General features: G+C 50.0%; 1 protein-coding gene across 2 annotated transcripts in view; it reads right to left on the bottom strand.

Moving 5' to 3' along the window:
- MAD1L1 (mitotic arrest deficient 1 like 1) overlaps positions 1 to 13,644 on the bottom strand; it is a 244,258-nt gene that overhangs the window by 61,786 nt on the left and 168,828 nt on the right. For both annotated transcript variants that reach the window (XM_070362807.1, XM_070362808.1), the window contains one exon: positions 1,382 to 1,472. In XM_070362807.1, coding sequence (XP_070218908.1) covers positions 1,382 to 1,472 — 91 coding nt within the window. The remainder of the gene's footprint in view (positions 1 to 1,381; positions 1,473 to 13,644) is intronic.

The following is a 13,644-nucleotide window of genomic DNA, read 5'->3' as shown; positions in this document are numbered from 1 at the left end:
TTTAATCAATCTTCCTTGAAGCGGCCTGCCTTGAAGACTCTTCCAGGGGAGAGAGGAGGGGGGCTGCATCAGGAGCAGGCCGCAGAGCCGCAGACACACGCCAGGGGCTGTGTGCCGAGTCGCCCCCGGCCCGCGTCCCCCGCTCTGCCCCGGACTCGGGTCCGCAGCTCTGCGGTCACGCAGACCAAGCCTGGGGCCAACCCGGCCACCTGCAGGGCGCCTGCCTCTCCTGCGGCCTCCACGGCCCAGGGACCAAGGTCTCTGCCCTCACAATGGTGTGCCCACACATGGCCCCTGAGCCCTTGTTAACTGCTCCTGTTATCCCCCACGGGGGCTCATTGTCCCCCATTTTATAAAGGACGTGCTAGGGGCTCAGATGGCAAAGCATGACACGCCTGAGACCACCCAGCTAAGGAGGAGGGCTCCAGCTGAGGTCTGCAGACGCGGATGCCCCAACCCACACTGGGTCTGCCTGGGGCCCAGGAGGCTGGACGTGGTCGACATCGAAGACCCCACCCGGGACCCCATCCCCCACACCCACTGACTGACAGTGCTCACTGCCCCTCTGACCTAGTCTGACCCCCAGTACCCGCAGCAGGGCCGCGGCGGCGCCTCATGACTGTCGGCTTCAGCAGGACTGGCTGAGCCCCGTCCTGAGGCCCGGGAGCTGTCAGCCGTAACCTCGGGCGCGCTCGACCCAACGCGGCCGCTGACGGGCGGCTGGGGATTCACCTGCCAGCAGCCGCCCCGCGTCAGGACTGCGGCCCAATTAAAACCGAGCAAGATGACAGGTCCGGAGTGGAACACCGTCCAGCCACGGCTCCCGGCACCGCGCTCTATCAAGGATGTCACTTCTCCCGTCTCCAGGAATCGGGAATAAAAAAGAGATTTGATTTGCCTCTAATAGGTGTCAAGACAAAAATCAATGGCCTGTCCAGAATCTGGGTAATCACAGACCTGCAGGTTTCCTGCCTGAGAACAATTTAGACAGGGGAATAAAAATGAAAAACAAAGGAACACTGCAACAGTGTAAGCAGCTACGGACCTCACAGCTGCAGGCCGGCAGGACCCACCGGAGACAGACCCCGGACCACGGGACCCTCTGCTGGGCCTCTCCTCCCCGGGGAGCACGCCCACATGCCCGCCACGGGCGCCGCAGGGGCTCTGCAGCCAGCGGTCGGGAAAACAGGCTGTGAATCAACGAAGCACACGGGGCTGGAGGGCTGGGGGGGCGACAGCACGGCCCGAGGCAGGGGGTGCCCGCCACGGGCTCGGGACCCGAGCTCTCAGCCAGCGAGGGCGTCTGGCCCGTCCACTGGGAAGTGGACAGCTATGGCGCAGTAGCCTCACAGGAGGGCGGGCGAGCCTCAGATGAACTCACCTGCAGTGTGAGCCGCTCCAGCTGCGCCTCCAGCGTCTTCTTCTCCTCCTCTAGGCGACTCCGCTCGGCTTCCAGCTCCTCAACCTTCAACCTGCAAGGAGAGCAGACCGTGACGGGAGGCCACTGCAGCATGGCCTCTGGGCAGGGAACAGGAAGGGTCAAGAGACGGTTAAATAGGCCCTTGTGAAAATATGACACAGAGCTGCCACAGCAAGGAAAAGCTGTGAAAACACACAAGCAGGGGGTGGAGGAGTGCAGCATGGCATCTATGAGGGGCGGGGGGGCTCCGCTGACCGCGACTCCAGAGGGGCGGGGGGTCAGGCGGGGGTGGGGGCAGGTGGGGGGGGCTCCGCTGACCGTGACTCCAAGGGGCAGGGGGCGCAGTTGGGGGGGGCTCCGCTGACCATGACTCCAGAGGGGCGGGGAGACTAACGGGGGGGGGCTCTGCTGACCGTGACTGCAGAGGGGCGGGGCGGGGGGCAGGCAGCGGGTGCAGGCGTGTGGAGGGGGCTCCGCTGACCACAACTCCAGAGGGGCAGGTTGGGGGGCTTCACTGACTGCGACTTCAAGGGGCAGGGGGCACAGGTGGGGGGGGGGCTCCGCTGACCGCAACTCCAGAGGGGCAGGTAGGGGGGATCCGCTGACCACAACTTCAGAGGGACGGGTTGGGGGGGCTCTGCTGACCGCGACTCCACAGCAGCAGTGAGACCAACGGGGGTCAGGTGGGGTCAGACTGTCCTGTGCCCACTGGTCCCCCCCACACGTGGGACTGCACCCTGGCAAGGACTCAAGAATCAAGAAAAGGACCAAACTCGATGAAAAGACAGAAAAGACACACAACGTGGGCTGTGGACGCGGCTGAGGCTGGGGGCCACCAGGACAGGGTGCAGACGCGGGCCCTCTAGTCCCAAAGGCCCAGAGGCCAAGCAAGCCCGGGGTGGAGGCAGGTATACAGGCAGGCCACCACTTGTTGCAAGAAGGCAGCTATTTTTGTCTTCATTTTTTATAGGAACTATACTGATATAGGAACTATACTGATATGCTTTTGAACTGTGGTGTTGGAGAAGACTCTTGAGAGTCCCTTGGACTGCAAGGAGATCCAACCAGTCCATTCTGAAGGAGATCAGCCCTGGGATTTCTTTGGAAGGAATGATGCTAAAGCTGAAACTCCAGTACTTTGGCCACCTCATGCGAAGAGTTGATTCATTGGAAAAGACCCTGATGCCCGGTGGGATTGGGGGCAGGAGGAGAAGGGGACGACAGAGGATGAGATGGCTGGATGGCATCACCGACTCGATGGACGTGAGTCTGAGTGAACTCCGGGAGTTGGTGATGGACAGGGAGGCCTGGCGTGCCGTGATTCATGGGGTCACAGAGAGTCGGACATGGCTGAGCGACTGAACTGAACTGATACTGATATAGTTTAAAATAAACAAGTGCCTGGGGGCTTCCCTGTTGGCTCAGTGGTGAAGACGCCGTCTGCCAATGCAGGAGACGTGGGTTCAATCCCTGATCTGGGAGGATCCCACAGGTGGGGGAGCACAGAAGCCCGTGCGGCCACAGCTCCCGAGCCTGTGCTCCAGGGCCCGCGTGCGGCAGCTACTGAGCCCGCGCTCCACAGAGCCCGTGCCCCACGTGGGAGAGGCCGCGGCAATGACGGGCAATGACGTGTGCGTGACAACAGAGAAACCCCGCTCGTCAGAACTAGAGGAGAGCCGGTGTGCAATGGTGATACCCAGCATGGCCAAAAATAAATAAATAAAATGAAAAATAAAAAAGCACCCAGGAAGCAGAGCCCAGCGCTGACACGGGGCGAGGGATGGAGCCTCTCCCACCAGCTGGAATGGAGGACTCATGCTCTGTGGGTAATTCAGGAAGGTCGACTCGGGAGTGGGAGGGTTATTTTCCTCAGAGAGAACTGCTCCAGAATGGCCTCACAAATCAACAAAAGCGAGACTGGAAGGGACCAAACTCTTTCCAAGAAGCCTAACTGCACCTCTGAACAAAGCACCAAGATTTATAGGGACACAGAAGCGCTCAGAACCCAGCAAGCCGACACACACAGCCTGCTGCCCGGTCAAAGGTTACCAGGCATTCAAAGAACCAGGAAGACACGACCCACAATGAGGAGCACAGCCAAGAACCGCACAGGCATTAAATCAGCGTCCCTGGACATGAAAAGTTATTAAAAGCTCCGGGAGTAAAGGCACGTTCCATTGGGTGGGAGCCGCAGCGTCCAAGATGAAGAACACTGGATGGGATTCGTGATGGATGAGACTCTGCAGGACAAAAGTTTCGTGCACTTGAAGACAGGGTGATAAAAACTACCAGGGTGGCAGACAGAGAGGAAAATCAATCTTTAAAACCAGGGAAAGCAGCGTGAGCGATGGGGCAGCTTCATGAAGCAGGATTTATGGGTAACTGGAGTCCCTGTGGTGGCGGGGGCAGAAAAATACTGCAGGAGGGTCCACGTGTGATCCAAGTATAAAGACACAGACTCAAGAAGCCGCACAGACCCGAGCATGAGAAAGACAGGAAAAGAGCCCAGTGCATGGAACGACACGTGGGCTTAAACCAGTGCTGATGAGGAGACCCTGCAAGCAGCCACAGGGAGGAAACGCCGCCCACGGAGACGCACGGCAGATTTCTCGGCAGAGAAACGCGAGTGAGAAAGAGGAGAAAAATCTATCAAACACTGGAAGAAATGAAAAATGTCAACCTAGCATTCTATTCCCAGTGAAAATATCTTTCAAAAAAAGAAAGCAAAATAAAGATGTTCTCAGACACACAGAAGCAGAGGGCTTATCCAGGCGGGCTGCCCTACGGGGACGTGACGGGAAAGCCTCCAGGTGGAGGGGAACGAGTCCAGAGGGGAGAGGACCCACACCGGGCCGGAGCAGCGACGGGGGTCTTAACCACGCAGGCGCAAACATGGCTTCATGCTATTGAAATATTGAAAAAGTATCTAAATTACTATTTTAAAAACAGGTTAAACAAAACCAATAAGAACATGGTGGGGTTTTAAGACCTAAGTGCAGATAAAACGTATGACAGCCAGAGCGCGAGGGCTGCGTGACGGGTGCCGGCAGCTGCACCGGTACACAGCGTGTGAGGAGGCATCTGTCACTGGGAGCTAGACGGGGATGAGTGAAGGGGGCGTGTTAAAAACCTAGGCAACCACTAAAGAAAAAGTTACAACTAATAGGCCGAGAAAGGAAATAAGAGGGTATCATACAAAATGTACAAGTAGTTCAGAGGAGTCAGAAATACAGGAAAATGGGAGGAAGAGGAGACAGGACAAACAGAAGAGAAAACAAGATCAAACCTGAGCACACAACAATCACATTAAGTGTAAAGGGTCTAAACACCCCCAGTTAAAAGGCAGAGCGAGGGCCACCCCTGGTGGTGCAGTGGCTAGGACTCTGTGCTCCCACTGCAGGGGGACCAGGTTCAATCCGTGGTCAAGGAACTAGACCCCACGTGTCCCAACTAAAGACCCCACATGCCACAGCTAAGACCTGGCATGGCCAAATAGATCAATGAATATTTTTTTAAAATATTTTTTAAAAAATGTAGAGAGAGAGGATCAAATGGACGAAAGGGCAGCCGCCAGTTACAGGCCACCAACAAAGCAGCAGAGACTGGGTGGTGGCCATGCTGGGGGGGCGGTGCTGGAGGGCAGAAGATGACGTCATGAGCTCACGGGGGTGTGGCTGAGCGCTTAGGAAGGCGGGACTGTGGAGTCCCGGGGACCAACGAGCACAGTGTTCAAAGTAAGCTTCCTGCTTCCTCCTGTTTATATTGAAAGTGAAGCCAGAACTGTTGACAGCGTGTCACCCCTGACCTGACGCCCCAAACTCAGGCATCTTCCCCAAAGCCAGCCCATCAGCTCATCAGGCATACGCCAGACAAACGCGGGCTGCAGCTGTGCAACGGGCCGCCTGCTGGCCCTGCAAAGTGGCGGAAAACAAAACCGAGAAACGGAGGAGCTGATAAGGAGGGGCAGAGAGGAGCTGTGCGGCCTCCTCGGCACTACCCGCGCAACCCTCCTAGAAACCAACAGTCATCCCAAATCACCTCCACCAGCTGGACAAAGAGAAGAAAGGGGCAAGGAGGGAAGAATGGACAAAAGAGGCTTCAGAGGAGATATCTAGACAGTGGCTGCCCAAAAAAGAGGCATTTCAAAAATGTAAAAGAGTTTATTCACCAAGAAGACACAGTAACCCTAAATGAACATGCTCCTAAAGGCAGAGCTTCAACAGACGTGAAGCGGAAAATGAGAGAACTGGAAGGAAAAACAGTCGGATCCACAAGTGTGTTTGGACATGTCAGAGCTCCTTGCCAAGGAGTCAAGCCTGCGGACAGATGCTGAGCAAGGGCCCGCAGTCTGCCAGGGCTTCACACAACGTTCGACCCGACATCACGCAACTCAAGCACAGACAGGACGTTCTCCAAGACAGAGCGTATTCCTGGGGCATCAATAAACACTAGCAAATTAAAAAATGAAAACTATACAAACTAACTCACAGACTGTAATGGAATTTAAACCAGGTATCCATAACAGAAGGCCTTCCCTAGTGGTTCAGTAGTAAAGAACCTGCCCGCCAATGCAGGAGACACGGGTTCAATCCTTGGGCTGGGAAGATCCCCTGGAGAAGGAAATGGCAACCTGCTCCAGTATTCTTGCCTGGGAAATCCCATGGACAGAGGAGTCTGGTGACTACAGTCCATGGGGTTGCAGAAGAGTTGGACACAACTTAGTGACTGAACAACAAAAACAGAAAGACAAGAGGGGAGTATTGACGCTGGGAAACGTGACAGCACATCACAATGACACAGTTTAAGGAAGATGACAAATGAAACAGAAAGCACGTGACTGAATGAAAATGAGAACACGACAGACCTCAGGTGCGGGGTCGAGTGTGGGGTGCAGCTGAAGCAGTGCTTAGGGAGAAATCTGTAGCCTTAAACACTTATATTAGAAAACAAGAACTTCAAATCAACAATCTAAGCTCCTACCTTAAGAAACTAAAAAAAAAAAAGGGAAAAGTACACCCAACGCAAGAAGACAGAAGGAACTAATAAAGCACAGAAATCAATGAGAAAAATGAAAGAAATCTGCCACCGTTCCTCTGGAAAGACCAATTAAATCGTGAGGGTCCAGCAGAAGAGGCCAGGCAGCAGCACCAGGAACGGGGCAGCCCACCTCGGGCCCTGCAGACACACAGAGGAGCCACGGGGGCGTGCACACGGACAACTGCCCACGGCCCAGCCACATCGCCCACACAAAACCCACAGCCCAGCCTTCAGAGCCCTTCCACAACTGAAATATCCAGGCCTACATGGTTTTACAGGGTACAGACATTTAATGAAGAAATAATGCTAATTCTACACAATCTCATCCAGAAAAGAGAAGGGATAATTCCCAGCTTGGCACAGGAGGCCAGCATTACGCTTGAAAAGAAATGGATGAGGACAGAAAATAAACAAAACCCACACACCCGTGTCCCTCATGACCGGAAACACCACCTGCCGGGGTCCAGCCTCAGCAGAGTCCAGGGATACCCTCAGGATGAACGGCGTCGGCGAGAGAGATGACATGGGGAGACCAAGCTTAGGTGAAGTGGGTGTGCAGCTTTATTTTCAAAAGGAGCTTTTATACCCTGAGTTACACATTTCCAGAAGTGAAGAGCGCTGAGTCATGCAGAAAGTACTAAATAGAGTTACATTCTTATGGAGCAAAAGTGTGGTGGGCTACAACAAAGAAAGAGCTTATTAACGCAAAGGTCTAACGTTGCTGATGCCACGGCTACTGCTTGTCTCTTTTACATTCCAACTGTATCAACGAATGTACTCCCAGGCACACGATGGATAAGCAAGCATTGGCTCAACAATGCAGTGTTATTCTAACAAAAGTTTTTCACCGCTCAAAGGTCGTGATTGGGGTGCTGTGAACAATCATGTGTGATAGCTGCAAGAGGACGGATAAACCTGCCAAGCAAGCTAGAATGCCAACAGAGGGGTTAGAACTGAAATGTTGCTTTCATGCCCAGGAGACGTATTAACTAGAGCCCTAAGTTGATTTCCTTCAGAGAAAGGTGGTCGGGGAGAGCCCCCTGTTAGTGTCAGAGGAGCTGGTGAAAGGCATAATATAGTAAACAGTGGACAGCAGACTTTGGTTCCGGGGCAGATGCTCGAGCAGGTCCAGGGAGCCCTCGAGTCCGGATCCGCCTCGCCTGTCAGGTCTCCCAGCAACCATCAGCAAAACACGGGCAAGCTGTGTCCAGCAATGTGAAAGGACAGTGACAGCCAAGGAGACGTATCTTGTGATGTCAGGCTGGCTCAATTGAAAAATAAATCAATATAATCTACCATATTGGCAGTTCAAAGAAGAAAAAACACAAAGGTATCAATCTGTGGAAAAAGAAAGGATTTGACAAAGTTCTGCATCTATTCATGACAAACCAAGAATAAAAGACTGAACAAGAATGGAGGGGACGCCTACATCCTGATACACCTACAAAGACCTACAGCAAACGCCGCTCTCGACGGCAGAAGACCAGGAGCGCCCCCAAGACCAGGAGCGAGGCAGACACCGCAACACCAGCCTGAACGTCTGCACCACAGGCGCACCACTCAGAGAAGATACAAAACCGGTACAGGCAGTTTATGAAAGTTGCTCAGTCACGTCTGACTCTTTTGTGGCCCCACGGACTGTGGCCTGCCAGGCTCCTCTGTCCAGGGAATTCTCCAGGCAAGAACACTGGAGTGAGAAGCCATTCCCTTCCCCAGGGGATCTTCTCTACCCAGGGATAGAACCTGGGTCTCCCGCACTGCAGGCAGATTCTTCTGAGCCACCAAGGAAGCTCAGATAATTTATAGACAGCAGAATCTGCGTAGTAAGACCCCAAGGAATCAACCAAAAATAAACACCAAAACCCTCACGGAACTGAAAAGTGAATGTGGTAAGGCACAGGATGTGAGACGAGCAACTCAAGAATCCACCGCTTCTGTACAGTCGTAGCACACAACAGGAAGGCAAAGTAAAACAAGACTTACGACTGATGTAAAAAGACACACTTAGGCATAAATCTAATAAAACGCGCAGAATCTATATAATGAAAAGACAAAATGCTGACGAAAAAAAAGCAAAGATGTAAATAAACAGATACTGCGTTCATGGAATGGGAGACCCAACACGGCAAGAGTGTCAATTCTTCCCCAATGACACCCAGACTTAACACAAAGCCAATAAAACCCAGCAGGATTTTTTTTGGGGGGGAGGGTAGATCTAGACAAACCAACTTTAAAATTTATACAGAAAGTCAAAGGAACTAGAACAGCTAAAACAACTTTGAAGAAGCATGAAATCAGACGAGTCACTCTGCCAGATTTTAACTTACCCCAAGGCCACCAGTAATCAAGACAGTGCTGATGAGATAAACCCTGGGATCAATGCAGAGAAGCAGAGAGTCCAGGAAAGAGAGAGATACGCCCAACTGACTTGTGACAAACGCATAAAAGCAATTCAGTGAAGGAAGGACAGCCTTTGCCATAGATTGTCTGCAAGCAATTAAACATCTTTAGGCAAAAGTAAGTCTTCACCTAAACCTCATGTCTTACACAGACTTCAAATGAACATGGGTCAGAAGCTTAAATATAAAATGTGGAATCATAAAATTTTAAGAAATAAACATAGGAGAGCATCTTTGATACGCAAGGCTAAGCAAGAAGTTTTCAGACTCAAAAAAACAGGCTACAGACTAAAAGAAAATATTTGCAAATCACATATTTGACAAACATATCCACTATAAATAAAGAAATTGCAAAATTCAACAATAAGTCAAAAAAAACAACAGCAACAAGAAAACTAAATATTTAAACAGATGTCTCACCAAAAAGGTTAAGCAGGTTGCAGCTAATGAAAATATGTTCAACATCATCAGTCATGTGGGAAATACACGTAAAAGCCACGGTGAGACAGCCGTGGTGTGCAGTGTTACACACCCAGCAGAAGGGCTAAGTAAAATAAGGATGCTGACAGTACCAAGCGCTGACACAGAAGAACCCAAACTCTCATACAGCTCTGTTTAAACAACCATCAAACTATTTTCCAAAGCCAAACACACACTGAACACATTACTTAGAAACTCCACTTTGGGGTATCTACCCTGCTGCTGCTGCTGCTGCTAAGTCAGGTCAGTCGTGTCCGACTCTGTGCGACCCCACAGACGGAAGCCCACCAGGCTCCCCTGTCCCTGGGATTCTCCAGGCAAGAACACTGGAGTGGGTGCCATCGCCTTCTCCTGTCCACCCTAGAGAAATGGAAACCATTGCTCCTATACAACCTGCACACAAATGTTCACAGCAGTTCCGGTCATAACTGCCCCGAGCTGGAAACAACACAGACATCCCTCAGAAGTGAAGGGACGCATTTGTTTAAGTTGTGGTTTCCATCAGTGGACTGCTACCCAGTTATAAAAAGGAGCAACTACGGCAGGAAACAGAGCGCTTGGGAACCCGTGACTCAGACCAACAGCAGAGGACACGTTCTGGCCAAGTGCATGTGGGCATTCTCCAGAAAAGACCACATGTCAGGCTGCAAAACAAGTCTCAGTAAGCTAAATCTATTGATCTAATGGAATTAACTCAATGAGATGAAAGTAAAGCCCAATAATAGAACAAAAACTGGAAAACAAATATGTGAAAACTAAACAACAGACTTAAGCAACAGATCAGAGAAGAAAGGAGAAAATAAAATGGAAACACAAGACAGCAGTGACAGCCGGGCTCCTGGGGGGTTTACGGCCTTAAACCCCACATGTGAAAAGAAGCCACTCAGTCGTGTCCTGCTCTTTGCAGCCCCATGGACTGCAGGCCAGGCTCCTCTGTCGACAGGGTTCTCCAGGCCGGAATACTCGAGTGGGTACCCGTTCCCTTCTCCAGGGGATCTTCCCGATCCTGGGATTGAACCCAGGTCTCCCATATTGCAGGCAGATTCTTCACTGTCTGAGCCACCAGGGAAGAGGAGGATCTCAAATCAATAACATGACTATACATCTTAAAAACTAGAAACAGAAGAGCAAATTGAACTCAAAGCTAGAAGGAAGAAAATAATACAGACTAGAACAGAGATAGATGACACAGAAAACAGGAAAACAGTAAGAAAATCAACAGAACCAAAAGCTGGTTATTTGAAAAGATCAACAAAATCAACAAATCTTTGGCTGAAGTGACTAATATGTTTCAATATAGATAAAAATCAGCCATATTTCTGAACAACAGCAATGAAAAATCTGTAAAAAAAGGAATTTAACAAAATCAGTCCATTTACAAGAGCGTCAAAGAGAACAAACTACTGAGGTTTTAATTTACCCCGGGACGTAAAAGATTCGTATAGTGAAAACTGCAAAAGACTGCTGAAAGAAACTACAGAAAACTAAGTAGATGGGGAGATATTCCACGTTCATGGAGAGGAAGACAACGTGGTTAAGACGTCAGAGGAGTTGAAACAACCTTGGAAAAGAACAACTTGGGAAAACTTGTACTGCCTGATTTCCAAACTTGGTAGAAAGCTACAGTAACCAGAAAATAAGGGGCTTCATGGTGACAGCACCGTGGAGGAATTTCACTTACGCTAAGTGAAAGACGCTGGGCTCAAGAGAGTAAAATTGTAGGACTGCATTTATAGGACATTACTGAGAAAGAAAGGGAACCGTGGGGAAGAGGACAGATCAGAGGCTGCAGCAGGCTGTGCGGGGTGACATAAGCTGGCAGGAGGAGGGGGCTTTGAAGTGACCACACCAGTCTGTGCTCCAATCAAGGGGCAAGTAATTGAAATGCCTGGGACTGTACACCAAGAAAAAGACAATTTGTCTTTTTCCTATACTCGTTGGAAAGACTGATGCTGAAATTGAAGCTCCAACACTTTGGCCACCTGATGAGAAGAGCCGACTCACTGGAAAAGATTCTGATGCTGGGAAAGATTTAGGGCAGGAGGAGAAGGGGGAGACAGAGGATAAGATGGCTGAATGGCATCACCGACTCGACGGACAGGAGTTTGAGCAAACTCCAGGAGACAGTGAAGGACAGGGAAGCCTGGCGTGCTGCAGTTCATGGGTTGCAGAGTTGGACACGACTAAGCAACTGAACCACAACAGCGAAAAGACAGCAAGTCTCCTAGTATATATTCTGTAGCTTATCGTGATGGTGATTACAAGCAGGGGCACTTATCTGTCAAGTGTGACTGTGGTGTCTGATGGGGGTGGGTGGGTGGAAGAGGAGTATTTGATTACTGACATTCTTCAGATCTGAAGGAACATGGTGATAAGCAAAAGCAGACTCAGATCAGATCAGATCAGTTGCTCAGTTGTGTCCGACTCTTTGCGACCCCATGAATCACAGCACGCCAGGCCTCCCTGTCCATCACCAACTCCTGGAGTTCACTCAGACTCACGTCCATGAGTCAGTGATGCCATCCAGCCATCTCATCCTCTGTCGTCCCCTTCTCCTCCTGCCCCCAATCCCTCCCAGCATCAGGGTCTTTTCCAATGAATCAACTCTTCGCATGAGGTGGCTGAAGTACTGGAGTTTCAGCTTCAGCATCAGTCCTTCCAAAGAAATCCCAGGGCTGATCTCCTTCAGAATGGACTGGTTGGATCTCCTTGCAGTCCAAGGGACTCTCAAGAGTCTTCTCCAACACCACAGTTCAAAAGCATCAATTCTTCAGCACTCAGCCTTCTTCACAGTCCAACTCTCACATCCATACATGACCACAGGAAAAACCACAGCCTTGACTAGACGAACCTTTGTTGGCAAAGTAATGTCTCTGCTATCTAGGTTGGTCATAACTTTCCTTCCAAGGAGTAAGCGTCTTTTAATTTCATGGCTGCAGTCACCATCTGCAGTGATTTTGGAGCCCCCCAAAATAAAGTCTGACACTGTTTCCACTGTTTCCCCATCTATTTCCCATGAAGTGGTGGGACCAGATGCCATGATCTTCGTTTTCTGAATGTTGAGCTTTAAGCCAATTTATTCACTCTCCACTTTTACTTTCATCAAGAGGCTTTTGAGTTTCTCTTCACTTTCTGCCATAAGGGTGGTGTCATCTGCATATCTGAGGTTATTGATATTTCTCCTGGCAATCTTGATTCCAGCTTGTGCTTCTTCCAGTCCAGCGTTTCTCATGATGTACTCTGCATAGAAGTTAAATAAGCAGGGTGACAATATACAGCCTTGACAACTCCTTTTCCTATTTGGAACCAGTCTATTGTTTCATGTCCAGTTTTAACTGTTGCTTCCTGACTTGCATACACATTTCTCAAGAGGCAGATCAGGTGGTCTGGTATTCCCATCTCTTTCAGAATTTTCCACAGTTTATTGTGATCCACACAGTCAAAGGCTTTGGCATAGTCAATAAAGCAGAAACAGATGTTTTTCTGGAACTCTCTTGCTTTTTCCCTGATCCAGCGGAGGTTGGCAATTTGATCTCTGGTTCCTCTGCCTTTTCTAAAACCAGCTTGAGCATCAGGAAGTTCACGGTTCACATATTGCTGAAGCCTGGCTTGGAGAATTTTTGAGCATTACTTTACTAGCATGTGAGATGAGTGCAATTGTGCGGTAATTTGAGCATTCTTTGGCATTGCCTTTCTTTGGGATTGGAATGAAAACTGACCTTTTCCAGTCCCATGGCCACTGATGAGTTTTCCAAATTTGCTGGCATATTGAGTGCAGCACTTTCACAGCATCATCTTTCAGGATTTGGAATAGCTCCACTGGAATTCCATCACCTCCACTAGCTTTGTTCGTAGTGAGGCTTTCTAAGGCCCACTTGACTTCACATTCTAGGATGTCTGGCTCTAGGTCAGTGATCACACCATCGTGATTATCTGGGTCGTGAAGATCTTTTTTGTACAGTTCTTCTGTGTATTCTTGCCATCTCTTCTTAATATCTTCTGCTTCTGTTAGGTCCATACCATTTCTGTCGTTTATCGAGCTCATCTTTGCATGAAATGTTCCTTTGGTATCTCTGATTTTCTTGAAGAGATCCCTAGTCTTTCCCATTCTGTTGTTTTCCTCTATTTCTTTGCACTGATCACTGAAGAAGGCTTTCTTATCTCTTCTTGCTATTCTTTGGAACTCTGCATTCAGATGCTTATATCTTTCCTTTTCTCCTTTGCCTTTTGCTTCTCTTCTTTTCACAGCTATTTGTAAGGCCTCCCCAGACAGCCATTTTGCTTTTTTGCATTTCTTTTCAATGGGAA

The sequence above is a fragment of the Bos mutus genome, chromosome 25 (genome assembly GCF_027580195.1).
Source record: "Bos mutus isolate GX-2022 chromosome 25, NWIPB_WYAK_1.1, whole genome shotgun sequence".
Taxonomy (NCBI): domain Eukaryota; kingdom Metazoa; phylum Chordata; class Mammalia; order Artiodactyla; family Bovidae; genus Bos; species Bos mutus.
This window is presented reverse-complemented; position numbering and strand designations above follow the sequence as displayed.